Genomic DNA, 15,226 nt, shown 5'->3' on the forward strand with positions numbered 1-15,226 from the left:
ATGGGTGACAATAGTTGAATAAACTTTGGCTCTCAAAATGGTATCGGTGCTCTATTTGTTGGTACTCGCCGATACCGATACCACCATTTTAGTGTTGGATCGGGGCTCTGTTCAATATTGGTATCCATATCAGTGCAACACTATTCATTAATTAGCATACTTTTATATTATTTTGCATAACTATAATATTTACATTACTTTTTTATACTAGTATATTTTCTAAAATATTTTCTTTATATTTGGGATGAAACAATTGATCAGATTAATCGTGATTAATTGATTATTGAAATAATAGTCAACTAATTTAGTAATAGATTAATTGTTAACTGGAGTGTAGAGACTCTAAAATATGCTTTTAGCTGCGACCCACTTAAAGCAGCGACCCACTTAAAGCAGTAACTATACCAAAATATTAAAAAAGAAAAAAAAATCAATATTTTGTATTTAAGATTAAAAAAAACTTTTTCATCTGTCAATATTCTCTATCCAGTAATCCACAAGTAGAAAAATGTTGGTTTCACTTGGTTTAAATTCTGTAAAAATCTTCTTTAAGAAACCTGTTGCTATCTGATTATTAATCAATGTATTTTTTTAAAAATAATCAAAATATTAATGGATGTGCAAAATAATCGTTAACTGCAGCCCTAGTTTACATCACTATGTTGTCTAAATATTATTACCTGAGCTACAGACTACTGTCTGGAATCAATAACTCTCGTTTCCTGGCAACTTCTCTGCTTGATGGATGAATGAAAAGAAGCATTGGGGAGCAGGAAATAACCATGAGAACAGACCGTCTCTAAAAGAGACAATGAGTGCTGAGCCTGTCCGACTAAAAACGAGCCATCCAGGTTTATTCCACAGCCAGCCTGAGGAATAAACAAGCCAAGCCGCTAATTAGGGCCCCTGGGGCTCCCATTGGAGGACCCCCATTCTGAAAAAGAAAGTAGATCCCAAAGAACTGAATAAGAACTAAGAACTGTAAATTAGAACATTTCACAATTTTAAACATCTTTAATAGATTAACAGATTTGAGATGTCCCCGTTTAAGTCCAAAGATGATGCTAAATGTCATGGTTTCATAACACTACTTTCATCACTTTTCCTCCTTGTTTCCAAAGTATTCACATTTCAAGAACACTATTTTCTTCTCAAACACCTAACAGTTAATCCGACGCAAGTTTTATTTGAAGAGAGATAGGAAGTGTTCAATCAAAGTTTAAGATGTCAAATATTATTGTTCTAAAATACTTCTTCGTGTCCCTTTAATACGAGGCTGCTGCTAAAGAACGAGGGTCTGATTTAATTGCAATTTTGTTTCCTTCTTTTGCTTTTTAAAGCCAAGGGGTTATGATTTACATTTTTGTTTCACATCCAGTAAAGATCTCCTTTTGCCTCATGCACAGTTTTATATGAGGTCAGATATGAACACAGTTAGTCAGATATCCCCTAACAGCTTTACATATCTGCAGCGGTAGCTATGAAAGCAACGCACAGCTGATCAGGCGTGGGTAGTTTAAAAGAGAAGTGATAAAGGTGCCTGGTAGGTGATGAAGCGAGCCCCTGAATTTAATTCTGATCAGAATAATGCAGTCGATGTCTGGCTCTGGTAAAAAAGTGGAGAAAATATTACTTTACAGTGCAGGAACTTTTAGCACTTTCCATGTGCATGATGTAGTAAACTCATAAACAAATCAGAAATTAAAGCAATTACTTCATGTTATAGTGTTTTATTCTACATTTATGAGTAGTACTGTGGTATTTTACTCAAATTTCTAAATCAATAAATTTAAAAGGGCAGCTGTTGGTGTTAAAGCTGACAGTCAGGTTATGTGAAAACTAGACTCTGCTAACGTCCTCAGTTAATCTTAAAGCTATTTATGTTTTCTTCAGACATTTTGAACAAAGTAATTCAATAAATAAAGATTTTTACACAATGAGTGGAAGGCAATGGATAGAAAAAGCTGATTTTACCCCCAAAATACAGTCAGCTTCATTTATAATTCTTTATTTTAATATGTTTTTAAACTGGATACATTTTGAACAGTATTTTACCTCTGAATTGAGTTTACTCCATGTGTTCAGCCCAACAGAAACACAATGCTGCTTCATATTTGTTTTAACCATGTTTTAAACATGTCACTGCCTTAGATGTTATATCTTTACTTTGAAATAATCCCTGGATGTGAATAGGAAGATTCTTTAAATTATACATAAATTAAGAAGTGTTAGATTTAACCAAGTCCTTACATTTGAAAGCTTTCATGTTTTTTACAGGATTTAGCTCTGTCTTGATCATCAGAAATTGGATCAAGATTAAATTTAGATGTAACGTCCCACACTTCTGTGTCATTATTTAAGATATCAGAGATAGAAAAAAATAAATAAATTAAAAAACATTTTCCCAACAACCTCAATAAGTTGTTGCATTCATGCTGATTTTGCAGTTTCTGTCTTAGTCAGTTAAATAACATGCTGCTGTCATTTTGCACATCCATAGCTGTATATTGGTTATTTATTCTCCAGGTGTAAAGTTTTATACTGTTAAAATACTTTATTTTATTTGATAATTTTTCTATTCACACAAATATACATATATATATATATATATATATATATATATATATATATATATATATATATATATATACCAGTGTAATAAACAAGATAAATATGTGTCGACATCCAAATTATAAACCAAATATTTCAGCTTTCAGTTTTCTAAATTTGAAGATGTATTGTATTTTTTTGCTGTCACATTAAAGCCGTTATGATGGAGGGCCCTAATATGGAGCCACCAGAAGCAAAGAGGACCAGCAGCAGCAGCAGCAGCAGCAGCAGCAGAGATGCTGAGATATGTCAACATGTAGAGATGGACGGGACGGAAACGCAACCGGTGTGTCTGTTCGTGTTTGTTTTGACAGAGCAGCTGTTCACTCACGCCCTGGTTCTGGGGAAGCCCATGGACAGCAGCACGTCCAGAGTGGAGCCATTTTTGATGGTGTTGGGTCGGTTCTGGCGTTGCCTCCGCGGTGTCACTTTGGCGTACAGTTCCTCCTTTGCTGCCATAACTCACTGCCCCATCGGCGCCTCAGCTCCGCAGATGCCTTTTCATTTATCAGCAGTCAGAAAGAAAAAAAAATAGAGACGGAAGCTACGAGCTATTTAAACCAGAGTGACTCGATCTGGACGGAAGCACGTAAATATCGAGAAAGTGCGAGGAGCATGTTTGAGTTGTGAGCTGGAGCGAGTTGCTGCCTCCTCCTCCTCCTCCTCCTCCTGCTGCTCGACATGAAACCAAAACCATCAGCAGGGGGCTCAGCCATGAGAAGTCACTCCTGCAGCGGTGAACACATCTGGCTGCTGCCTCGCCCCTCGCATCCGGTCCGCTGAGCGAAAAATCAGATGCGACAGACTTGAACCAGTTATGCCCTCCCTCCCCCTAATAATGTTGTTTAATTCATGAATGGTGCCTGGTGAGGGAGCGGAGGGGCAGCAGCGACCCCTTCCGTTAAGGAGGCAGCAAAGCAGGGCAGGCGCTTTAAAGCCTTTAAACCAAAAGGGATGAACCAGTTGGCGTTGTTTTTATCACGTATCTATTTAGCGCTGGGATGATTATCTGAATGGTGGAAAAAGCTGCTCACACTTCCTGTCTACGACATGCAAAGGGGTTGTCGTTACTTCCCGCATGCGCAGTGCGGTGTATGAGAATAGTCCGCCATTATCAGTTGTCATAGCAACAAAGATTTTTTTATTTATTTATTTAACGGTACAGCAAGTAAGATTGCTAGTAAAAATCTTAAATAACATGAGAAGTTTTCAAGAAAGAAAAAATAATCATATCTTAGAATCAGATATTGACAATATAGGCTAATTATTTCCCTAAATCTATTAATGTATTTACATTTTTTTTATGTCCAATCTAAATAACGGCAGTAAATATTTCTTTGCAATTTATTCAGTGCTGGAACACTGTTGAAAAGTTAACTGATTTCTCAAATGAATTTTAAAAAAGATGCCTAATTAACTCAATGTCAGCTTTGCAAAATGTGCATATTTTCACCCCAATTCTGAATTGTTTAGTGTAGTAAGTAATTGGTTATCCTAACCCTAAAGTTATTCCTTATCCCCTGCAGAATCAATGAATCTATTTATGTGTAATCTGAAAATAATTGCAGCTGTTCTTCATGTACTCTTAATATACCTAACTAAAAATAAAATTATATGCATCTTTCTCATATTAAACAAACCCAAAACAAGTAATCTAATGCCCTGTCAACTGAGTTACAGAATCCTCTCCCTATAAATTTTATTGTATGTGAACAACAGCAGATCATTATTTAATAAGATCCTCAGCAAATGGACATGAAATGTTTGTTTTTAAAACCTAATGTGACAAAAATCTGACTAAATCAGGAAATAACACAACGTGATTGGCTGTAGGGAGAGCGGAGACAGAGGATAATCGGTTCTTCCTGAAGAAGACCTGCTAATGACCAGTTTAGCTCAGGGGAGAATGTTACCATGGTCACTGAAACAGAGGTTGAATAAACTCTTTTTGTATACCAGAAAAGTCAGAGTTTCTGTGTTTTCAGGTTTAGACAACTTTTCTGTTTTTGTTTTCTGTAAACCTGGGAGTCCTCAGCAAACCAGTGGAAACTCCCCATGTTTAAAAAAAAAATACAATGAATGAGAAGAGCAAGGGGCCTAAAACTGACCCATGTGGGACCCCACACTCAAGAGTAGCAGCAGAGGGCACAAAACTAAAAACCTTGACTAACAAATAGGACCTGAAATACCTGACCCCGCACACTGCTCCAAATGAGAGATTAAAATTCCTGATCAACTGTATAAAAGCAGCTGTTAAAATCAGGAGCATCATGATAACAGTCCCGAGTCAGTTTCTTAAATTACATCGATAAAAAAAAACTCTAAGGGAAAATCCAGTAATATGTAAAGTTTTAATACCCATTTGACAAACATTCAAAATATCACATTCATTTTTTGCATTTAGAACTTGGCTGCTTAAACAACAGAACATTCCCACTGAAGGATGAAAGAACCAGTTCAAGCATTAAAGACTTCAATCTTTATTTCTAACCTGCTGCCAATGGGCATGCTACCGCTTAATGAACTATTAGGGACCATTTATGGAGTGAATTTTGTTCCATTATTGTTGGAAGAACATGTTTTGTAAAGAAAAAAAAAAACATTTTGTAAATTGAAATTTGAAAGAAAAAAAGTGGAATCTAGAGAAATGTTTTAAATCAAAAACAGGTTTTCAGAGGAACTTTGCTGTTTATTTAAAATTATTTTAACTTCATTTAATGCAGTAGTGGCTATTATAAGTGCAGTTTAATATAATACAAGCATGTGAGAATTTGTCTGAAATTAATTAATGTAGTTAATTAAGATGGTTATTGAGTCAGATATGCAACCATCTCCATATCTCACTATTGGCCAATATCACATGAAGAGCCAGCTGGAAGTAATGACAATTTGATATGTAAAATATCATTTGAAGAGGATGCGATGAACAAAACTCTATGTTAAAAAGAGAAATTTGAAAAATAAAATTAGAAAATCTCTCAGCTCCCAGATCAGCTTCTCTAATTGGTTGATGTGGCACGTCGAGCAGCAAAAGTTAAATTTTTCCAACTCCAGCATCTGCTGCTTATGAAGCACGTCACTCTCCCCTGATGGTCAGAAGCTCCTGAAGAGCTGATTCAGCTGCGTCAAGATGTGCTGCACGAGACATGCTGCAGGACCTTTTGATGCACCGAAACCATAGATGTTCCATTTAAACCGGCTGCTTCTGTTGCTCAAATCACGTTCGGTATGAACATAGCATTAGGCTGATGTCAAAATAATTGGCATTCGGCCTTAAAAAAAGCTTGCATTGGTCAATCTATAATTCACATTTTGAATTTTCGTAATGGGTTTCAACAATGATCACTGAAAAACACATTATCTTATTAAAGGAAGAATTTCATCTTATTTTAAAATAAACAATTTACACCAATTAAAGAAAACAGTTTAACAACTTTTTATTTAATACAGACCTAATCAACAGCTGTGACATCACAAAAAAAAATACAGTACAGGTTGACTGTTTACTCTGGGCCATGATGTGCGCTGAAAACAGAGCATTAAAAATTCACAAAGTTTTAGGTTACCAGAGCCAAAAACTGAGTGCGGAATTAGGTGAAACCTGTACGGCTGACTTAGCTTAACTTAAAATCTGACCCTTTTCAAATAAAATGCATAAACTGTTGTTAAAAATCAGACCTTCAACACAGCACCAACTAACCTAAACACAACATACTGTGCCAGAAAAGTCTACAAGCATGAAGAAACCTTAAAAGCATCACTACTATGTTCTGCTTAAACAGTGGCTTAGTAAAGCCATTAAGCTAAGAGAGCTGCACTAGTCACCAATAAGGCAATTCTCAGTAAATATAACATAAAAAGCATAGATCATGTGTTGGTTTAGCTTTGTGAGTTCATGTAGACCAAAGGGTTTTGTTCTTTACTGAGGACTAGCAATGTTCTTACATACAAATATCAATGAATGGAGGGAAGATGTTATTAAGGCAAGAGAAAATAAAAAACACACACATTTGTTTTAATCATGAGCAGAAACAAGTTGGCAAATAAAAAAAAGCTAAAGGCCACATTTAACTTAGACTATCAATATACAAAATATCTCCTTACATCGCAGATATGCGACAGTGAAATCAATAAATGAGGTGCATCACACTGGGTCATAAAACCTGCATAGAAAATCTTCAGGAAAAAAAAAAAAGTTCTTCAGGAAGAAAATTTAAGTGAATTTAAGTTTGCCCACTACACCACAAATGACGACTTCTGTTTGAAATCCCCCTGAAAGACAAAGCAAAACTCACTCAGAATAATCACTTTGATCTTAAAGAAAATATTTAATGAGCAAAGAAAAGCTGCATAATTCTTACGTCATCTTCCAAACCATCAGCGTACGTCGATTGAGGTTGGTAGACCGCACTGTGCTGCTCTTTTCTGCAGGGGGGAGGGGCAGCAAAAAAACATATTAAAGCAATTGCTCTGACAAATCTATCAGAACCTGAAACTTTGTGGAACGGGATAAAATTGTAGCAATCAGCATCTCCTCCACACCAAATGAGCAAAAAAGTTGCTTTATGACAACATGCAAAATTATTCAAACGCTCTAAATTCTTTGGGTTTTTTAAAGTTTAAAACAACAAAGGTGTTTTATTAGGATTAATAATAAGTGAAGTATAAAGGAAAAACAGGAAAGTCTACAGCTTTACATGTGCTTTGCTGATTGTTCTGCTGCGTTGACACAGCAGGTCTTTATGCTCATTTCCAAATTTTATTGTCAAAAGTGTTTTTTCCTGTGGCTGCTAATGAATAGAATTAAATGTAACCTCCATCACACTTCTGTCTAAATGGCTCAGTTATTAACACATGCGACGGTTCCTAGAAGTGAGGCTGGGTATCAATTCAACTTTCAGTATCAATCCCATTCTGAAGATTTAGAATCAATTCTTTCTAGTCCAATGTGGCCCGGTCTGATTTCAAATTAGATTGGTGGTTTTAAAAACAATGTTTTAGCAGTTATGTGAATTAATTTGCTATGTAGTTGATAGGATTTTAGTTAATAATATTATTTTAATGGAAATGAATAAAGCAAGTGATACTAAATGGTGGTTGTAATGACAGAGGAAAATCCATGAGCTGCAATTAGTAGTTTCCATATATTTATGTTTAATTTTTTTTTTTTATGATTAGCTGTGACAAAGACTGCAGCTCTGTTTTCTTTACATTGAAGAAAAATTTGAAAATTTCATGATTTGACCCAGTTGAATGGGAGAAATAGTTTAAATGTGTTCCTCATCAGCGCGTTGGCTGCAACCATCGGGACATCAGGTAACCCCGACGTGTAGTGTGAGCCTTTATAAGCCAGAGACAAGTGGTGTGACCTGGCCTTCATGGGAAGGGGAGTCGAATATGGACAAAACTATTGGATTTGAGTGATATGTAGCCTAAAAGCTGCAGGACACTGACCCTTGAGGCTTGCAGCTTCAGACTACTGCCCTACATGATCCTGTTCACCGACTGTCTCTACAAAAACAACCTTCACAGAAGGGGTGGATATAAAATCCAGATTGAACAACCACAGGTTAAGACTATTTATAAATATAAGTGTATCCTGTGATTGAGTACAAAAGATCAACACCTTTTAAATTTTAAATAAAATCCTAGTTTGATGGAATGTGAAAAAACTTAGATCTCTATAAAACAAACGTGCTCATTAACCATATATATTCAATTCCTGTTGCCATACAAAATCTGTAAAAGATTTTTTTTTCTTTAGTAACGGTAAAAGAATGTAGATTAATTTATAGGAAAAAAATGCTGCAGAAGTTCAACCAGAAGCTGAAGTGACCTAAATGTTCTGAATCTTTTTGGTTCCTTAATTAAATCAAATCGCTTTAAAACACTGAACTGATTAACTAAACTATGCATTTTTTCAAAACCAAAAATTCTCTTACCTTTGGCTTGTCTCTGTTATGGAGGGAGAGAGAGGAATAAAGTTAATTAATATGTCCCAGCCTAAATCTGACATCACAAAAAAGGTTAATCCATCTTTGACAGAATGTGCGAGATGGAAACCAAACTAACAGCTGTTAAACATATGTGCCTCACTATACAGATCCTTATGAATAACTTTATACAATAAAAGCATATGAATATGAAGCACAGCAAACTTACTGGGCAGATATCCTTTCTTGTTGGCGTACCAAACACCCCCAATTAGAACACCCAAGAGCAGCAGGCCAATGATTACCCCGGCAACAATCCCTCCAGTGTTCATGTCACCTTGAAGAAAACATCCCAATTATAAAGAAACATTTAGAGAAGGAATGATTGGATGGATACAGTTTGCTTAAAGGTCATAGGTATAATTTTTTTTCCATCAAAACACTTCATTTTTCAAAAATTATGCTTCCACAGAACATCTAGAGTGGTGCAGAAAAAAGCATAAATTTAATTGAAAAGAGCATAGTATAAAAATAATGGCTGCATAAGTTTGGGTCCGAAAAATGTATAAATAATGCCTTCTGGAAATGTAAATGTCAACGTTGCTGGTTTATTGAGAAAAGCAAATTCAAATGAGTATCTCTAAAAACTCCTATGTTAGAGCGGTTCTGCCAGTCATAGAAAGAACATTAGAACAACAAGCACCGACATGATGATCAGACAAATGTTGAGCTGCTTTTGGACAACATGGTGGTTTGCCATAAAATGTGCTCCGTTACAAAGCAAGGATCATACAATATTCTTGTCAACATTCTCATGTAAAAGGTTTTTTATACGGTGGCCTTCTTGGTACATTTATAGGTCAAACCTTTTATTAACCGTAACCTTCCTTTGGTTATGATGCCAAAATTGATGATGATTCTGCACCAATAGTAATCGTAGCCTGTGGTCACCAAAGATGGTGACCACAGGCTACAGCACTAGCTAACCTTTGGTTAGCTAGTGCTAACCAAATGTTAGCATCAGCGTACCTGGCAACTAGCAAGCAAACACAATTGCAGGCCTGAACGACAGCTGGCGCCCCATATACCCCTTTCCCACTGGCCGCAAAACCTGTTTAACCCAGAACAATCCACTTATAGTGGAAACGGGAATGGCTCACTGACCCACGTCAAACGTTCCAGCAAGCAGCCCAGGTTAAATTCTCCTTCAAATGGATCAGCTCCAATCGGCATACGGTGGGAACATCAGAGCCTGGTCGACCCACAAATTTACGCAATAACATTGAGCGCAATGCAATGTAGGTAAGGTATGACAACACCACGCCTCTCGCATCTGATCTAACAAGCCAAAAGATTTCTGCTTGCATTCGACAAACATGGTGCAGCTGTGGTGAGACGGATTCAGAGGGACGAAACATTAAAGCTCACTTACTATGCCCTGGTTCCCTTACATGTTGCTCTCCATTGTTTACTTTTCTGATTTCTGTCACATTGGTGACATCATCAACGCTAACCCAGCATGATGGCGTCTCCAGGTACCAGCCATGTGGGAACAGAGGCGTTAGACCTGCCACTATCCGAAGCGGAAGCACGATCCGTACCATCAACTCATTTGTGCATGTGCAAAAAGATATTCATCCAGGTCGCCATAAATAATACAATTATGATACTAAAGGTAGTTATTTCTATCCCTAAATCTCCAAAGAATGCTAAAACTTGCTAAAACCTTAAACTGCTTGTCCGTCATCATTATCATTTTCAGAGTAGTCCGGCAAAATATGATTAAACCATGTTCATCTGCATTTTTGTTGTTTCTTTCTTTAGGTTACGCACTATGTACCATAAGGTTAACACCAAAGGAAAAAAAATGAAACTAAAAAAAACAAACAGAAAAAGCAGAATAAGTTAGCTCCTGGAAGTAGCGTAAGATCCCATTTCCAGCACAGATAAGGCACAGACGAGTGATAAAACAAATGCATTTATGTTCTCAGAAAATATATTATTAACCTTTGACACATTATAGTTTAGTATGCTTACTATTTTTAGGGAGGGAAAATATCGAAGGCGAAGTCATACATTTTCGTTTTTTATTCGAGGATTCAACCTATTTCACAGGATGCACAGCTTTGAATGGTAACTAGGTGACTGTCAGAGAATAAGCCGAAACTTATTGGCTTCGAATCCAGAGGTTCTGAGTTCGAACCTCACTCTCACAGACTGCCACTCTGGGTCCGCAGAGGGTGCCGCACAATGGCAGCCCACTGTTCCCCAAGGGGATGGGTTAAATGCAGAGAGGTAATTATGTTGCTGTGTACTTGTGACAGTGTAACGACCATAAAAACTGAAGAGAAAAAAGCTGGATAGTACAGATTGTTCTTTTTTTGCAAATGGGAAGGGAGCCAAATGCCGACTGTTAGCAGGTTGACCCATAATGCATTTCCCCTAATCTAATTAAACACTTGTTAACCCCTTAATTTCAGTAGGAAAGAGTTAAACTTCTTAAAATAAAGAAGCAAATAACTTCTGCACTGTTACTGCCAAAATTAAATCAGAATAACTAAATGTGAATAACTAAAAGAAATAGCGAAGGAAGACTTACGGACTTCCATTCTTCCACCTTTGCAGCGCTGTGCGGGACCAACCTCGTTCAGGACCTCACAGTAATAATTCCCAGTGTCCATCTTCTTTGCCGAAGGAAACACCTGCATCCAAAAATGTAATTTTATCACAAAGATGAGTTACAAAAAAAAGAAAACAAAAAGGCATATATAGTTTGAAGTAATAGCAGACCAGCTTTCCAGTTTTAGGGTCCAGCTTATAGGTGGCGTTTTTGAAGTTAACATTTTTGCTGGGGTCAGCAGGTAGAAGGGTGTTGTCTTTGTACCAACGGTACTCTGGCTCAGGGGAACTGTCAGGGTCGAAGCAGGAAAGGGTGGCGGTGTTGTCTGTGGTCACCGATGAGGGGATTCCACACTTTGGTACAGATGGTGGCACTGGAATAAGATTTACAGTTCCTTATTTCAGCTCTTAACTTTTTTAATTAGAAGAGAGTCAAGTCCAGAAATTAGGTGTTAAGAGTTTTCCTTTTGCAGATCAAATTTTATTTTTACTTCCTGGTGCACTGTAGTGAGGAGCAAAGATGCACTTTTATTGAGCTGCATGGACATATTGGTCAATGTGCGTGTTAAGAGCTAATGTTTGTTTTGTGCTTAAATTGAACAGAATGTGATAAGGAAATCTCATTTGAAAAGAATTCACTTCATAAAGCTCAAACTGAAAAATAAAAAAAAAATTATAATGTACAAATTTGACAGAATTAAAGGGAAAAATAAAAGTGACAAAACAGCAAAATTATTCTCAAACCCTTTTTTGGATTAAAAACTTTCTCCAAGTTTAATTTATTTATTGCATTCCTTTCATATTTTGATATACAAAATGTATTCTTTGCTTGCAATAACAATCAAATTCTCTCCATACTTAAAGAGTCTAAATGGTTAATTCAAATATTAACCATGGACAGGAATAAATAAAGAATATAGGTAGGGCATTTTATTTATATTTCAGAAACTAATCTCATTGTTTTTTTTTTAATAGTCAGTAAATATTTCCATCCATGTCAGCTGGTTGTGAAAACATTGTGTTCTTTGAAGGTTTTACTACAGCTTAAACACAACTATGAATTTTACCCTGATACCTCAGCGTCATTGACCCCAGAAATGTGAATTCATTTTAACATACTTTTACTCCACCTGGGCTGATAGCAAAGCTTTGGCATGTTAACTATCAAAATAAATTAGATGGCTAAATGGGGTTAGTAGAGACCAAACACTTTATCATTTAACAAATAAGAGATTAAAAACTGCTGGTATTCAACCACATTAGCCTGACTTTTTCTTTAAATCATTAGCGGCAAGTATGAAGGTGTAAAGGTAGCCATCTTCAAGTCTGGAAATGTGCAGATTTTACACCAAACCAAAGTTGCATCATCATCCCTTTTCCCAGTACAGATTCCTAATTCAACTCTAAATATGACTTTAACACAGTCATCCCCAGTCAAATGGTGCTCTTCCTTAGCCCACTGTAAACCTGTTTTCTTCTGCTTGGGTGTTGATTTAGATCTTTGGATGTCAATCCAGTTTTCTTCAAGTAGGCTCTGACACTTCAATCATAAATGGCACCTCCATTTTCATACGATTAGTTTTTTTTTTTTTGCATTTTGCTTTAGATATATTGCTTAAACTATTCTGTCAGGATGTTCTGATGTCCTTATTGGTCACACAGCTGACTGACCAACATTGCGTGATGATTTACATCTGACCAGGAAATTGTTTATTTGGAGGATGGGTCTCCAGATGCTTAGAAACGTTAGCCCTCCCACCAGAGATTGCCCTCAATACTGCTGACTAGGTGCTGAAACATTTCGAAAAATACTGAGCCAATGCCGACTGCTTCCAACTGAATCCTGTTTTGTGGTTGCTAAGACCCAGATGACAAAACGTGCCCCGGCATGATTTGCCTTCTTTAAGAAGTTTAGTAATCCTCTCCTTTGTTTTAAAAGACATCTCTCGTGTTGGTGCCATGACTATTTTTATTTTTATCTTTATTATCTTGTGTAGTTGGATGTGTATTTATATATATATAAAACTGTAACTGGAGCGTGTAACAAAAGTAATTTCCCTCTGGGATTATTAAAGTATTTCTGATTCTGAATGTTAGTACACCATGTGCAGCAGGTGTCCAGGGTGTGATCACGCCTTTTTAACCACAGACCAATGAGCCAATCTAATCCAATGTAGACGTTAGTTGTGGAAATATAAATGTGAAAAGTGATTTTATTAAATTTTTTCGTTCTCTTAAGCTAGAATAGAAAGAAATAAACACTGCTACAGAAACCACATAAGAGCAAAAAGATTATTTTGTGACACTATTTTTGTGTGTTTGACCAGAAATGCAGATGTTTCAGTGGTGCTTACCCAGAGCGATCAGAGTAACGGTGATCTGTGCAAACTGGCTCTGTTGGCTGGACACCTCGCAGATATATTCACCACTATCGTGACGAGTCACTTTGGCGAATCTCAAGTTACTGCCACCGTACATGGTCACACGACCCTCGTATGTGCCTGTGAAGGAGATGAACAATTACAGGACAGCCTTTAGAAGAATCAGAGTCATCAGACGACTTAATTGGCCTGGATGGATAGAAGATGCTCTGTAAGTTCTGTGTCTTATCAATTAAGGGTCATTTTCCTTTTGTTTCAGTCAATTTCAGACATTTGTTGTAGCAGTTATTCAGTTAGTGTTAATTTAGATGTTTCAATCAAAAATCTATCTGATAGATATTTTAAAATGTGATTTATAGATCATGGTAGACTTCCTCTTAATCCCAGAAACAGAAGTATTTCCACTTACTTGTTGGTTTGCCATCAAAAACAACATACTTTGTTGACCCTTGTTTGTCTCTGAATTTCCACTCTACCCTGGGGTTTGAACCAAAGTCTGCTGAATACGAACACGTCAGGTCCGCACCTGAAATAAAGAGAGAATTCAAACCACATAAAACTGGGGAAAAAAAGACAAAAAGTTTCAAAAGAAAAGATTAGTAGTTGGTTTTAACCAGGGCTTGGTTCAGGATTGGAGCTCCCATCTAGACAGCGAAAAAAAGCTACATTTGAAAACAACTCCCAGAGGGTACAGAAAGAAAACTCTCTGCAAAGGGTCTTGAGATGACGTGTTGTGAATTGGAGCTATATAAACAAACTGAATTGAATGCATGGACATTTCCCACTAATAAACCATGTCTGAGCTTTAATAACTTCACCTAAAAGTTCCTGCTACACAACCACAGTGTGGTTTAAGCATTTCAAACATCTGGAATTATATAAAGGACTTATATCAGAAGTGGTAAAGATAAAGCTCGGCTTTATCTTAACAACAGTAAAATTCTCCTTTTATGGTTATCCATCTGATTTAATAAATAGAATTTAAATTTTTTCCTCATCAGGATGAGATTTTTTTTTGCTTTTATTACCTTGATTTGACTTTCAGGAGAGACACAGGTTTACATTCATATTTATCGAACTTTCCTGTAAAGAGATGTTCATTACAGCCTCTTAAAATAAAACCCTAAACAACAACAAGCTCTGGGATCAGATCAGTATCGGTAGATATACAAATTCAGCGACTGGAATCAGAGTGTAAAGACATCCCAGCATTTGAAGTAGAAATGTAAAAGAACAAAGAAAGAATAAAAATTACCTATGATTGTCAATGAATGGTGTATTAGATCAAAATTTGATCCACCAATTAACTGATTCCATCCCTTAAGAAAGAATTTATTTAAGTGTGGTAATGTGATTGGATGCCTTCTGGACTCTGTGCAGGAGGTGGGAAATAGAAGGGTCCTAACTAAATTAACATCTCTGTTGGATAATGTCTCCCATCCCATGCATGAAGCTGTTGCAGAACTGGAAAACTTCTTCAGTGACTGACTGCTGCACCCTAAGTAACCAGGGTGCGTTATCACAGATCCTTCCTCCCAGCAGCTGTAAGACTCTATAAAAACCACTGTTCCCAACAACCTCAATAAGTTGTTACATTCATGCTGATTTTGCACAGTTTCTACCTTAGTCAGTTAAATAACATGCTGCTGTCATTTTGCACATCTTTGATGTTGCTGCTATTTT

The 15,226-nt window shown here is 36.6% G+C and overlaps 2 protein-coding genes across 2 annotated transcripts in view; both read right to left on the reverse strand.

The window, feature by feature from the left end:
* ubash3b (ubiquitin associated and SH3 domain containing B) overlaps window positions 1–3,605 on the reverse strand; it is a 37,873-nt gene extending 34,268 nt beyond the window's left edge. The window contains exon 1 of the mRNA XM_015397295.1: window positions 2,942–3,605. Coding sequence (XP_015252781.1) covers window positions 2,942–3,069 — 128 coding nt within the window. The 5' untranslated portion in view covers window positions 3,070–3,605. The remainder of the gene's footprint in view (window positions 1–2,941) is intronic.
* Window positions 3,606–6,030: 2,425 nt separating this feature from the next.
* LOC107099242 (junctional adhesion molecule A-like) overlaps window positions 6,031–15,226 on the reverse strand; it is a 16,194-nt gene continuing 6,998 nt past the window's right edge. Inside the window, exons 4-11 of the mRNA XM_015397296.1 lie at window positions 13,953–14,069; window positions 13,517–13,663; window positions 11,334–11,536; window positions 11,143–11,245; window positions 8,773–8,880; window positions 8,553–8,565; window positions 6,972–7,035; window positions 6,031–6,882 (exon numbers count right to left, since the gene is read on the reverse strand). Of these exons, the coding sequence (XP_015252782.1) occupies window positions 6,847–6,882; window positions 6,972–7,035; window positions 8,553–8,565; window positions 8,773–8,880; window positions 11,143–11,245; window positions 11,334–11,536; window positions 13,517–13,663; window positions 13,953–14,069 (791 nt within the window). The 3' untranslated portion in view covers window positions 6,031–6,846. The remainder of the gene's footprint in view (window positions 6,883–6,971; window positions 7,036–8,552; window positions 8,566–8,772; window positions 8,881–11,142; window positions 11,246–11,333; window positions 11,537–13,516; window positions 13,664–13,952; window positions 14,070–15,226) is intronic.

Source organism: Cyprinodon variegatus, unplaced genomic scaffold (assembly GCF_000732505.1).
Source record: "Cyprinodon variegatus isolate N-32 unplaced genomic scaffold, C_variegatus-1.0 Scaffold850, whole genome shotgun sequence".
NCBI lineage: Eukaryota > Metazoa > Chordata > Actinopteri > Cyprinodontiformes > Cyprinodontidae > Cyprinodon > Cyprinodon variegatus.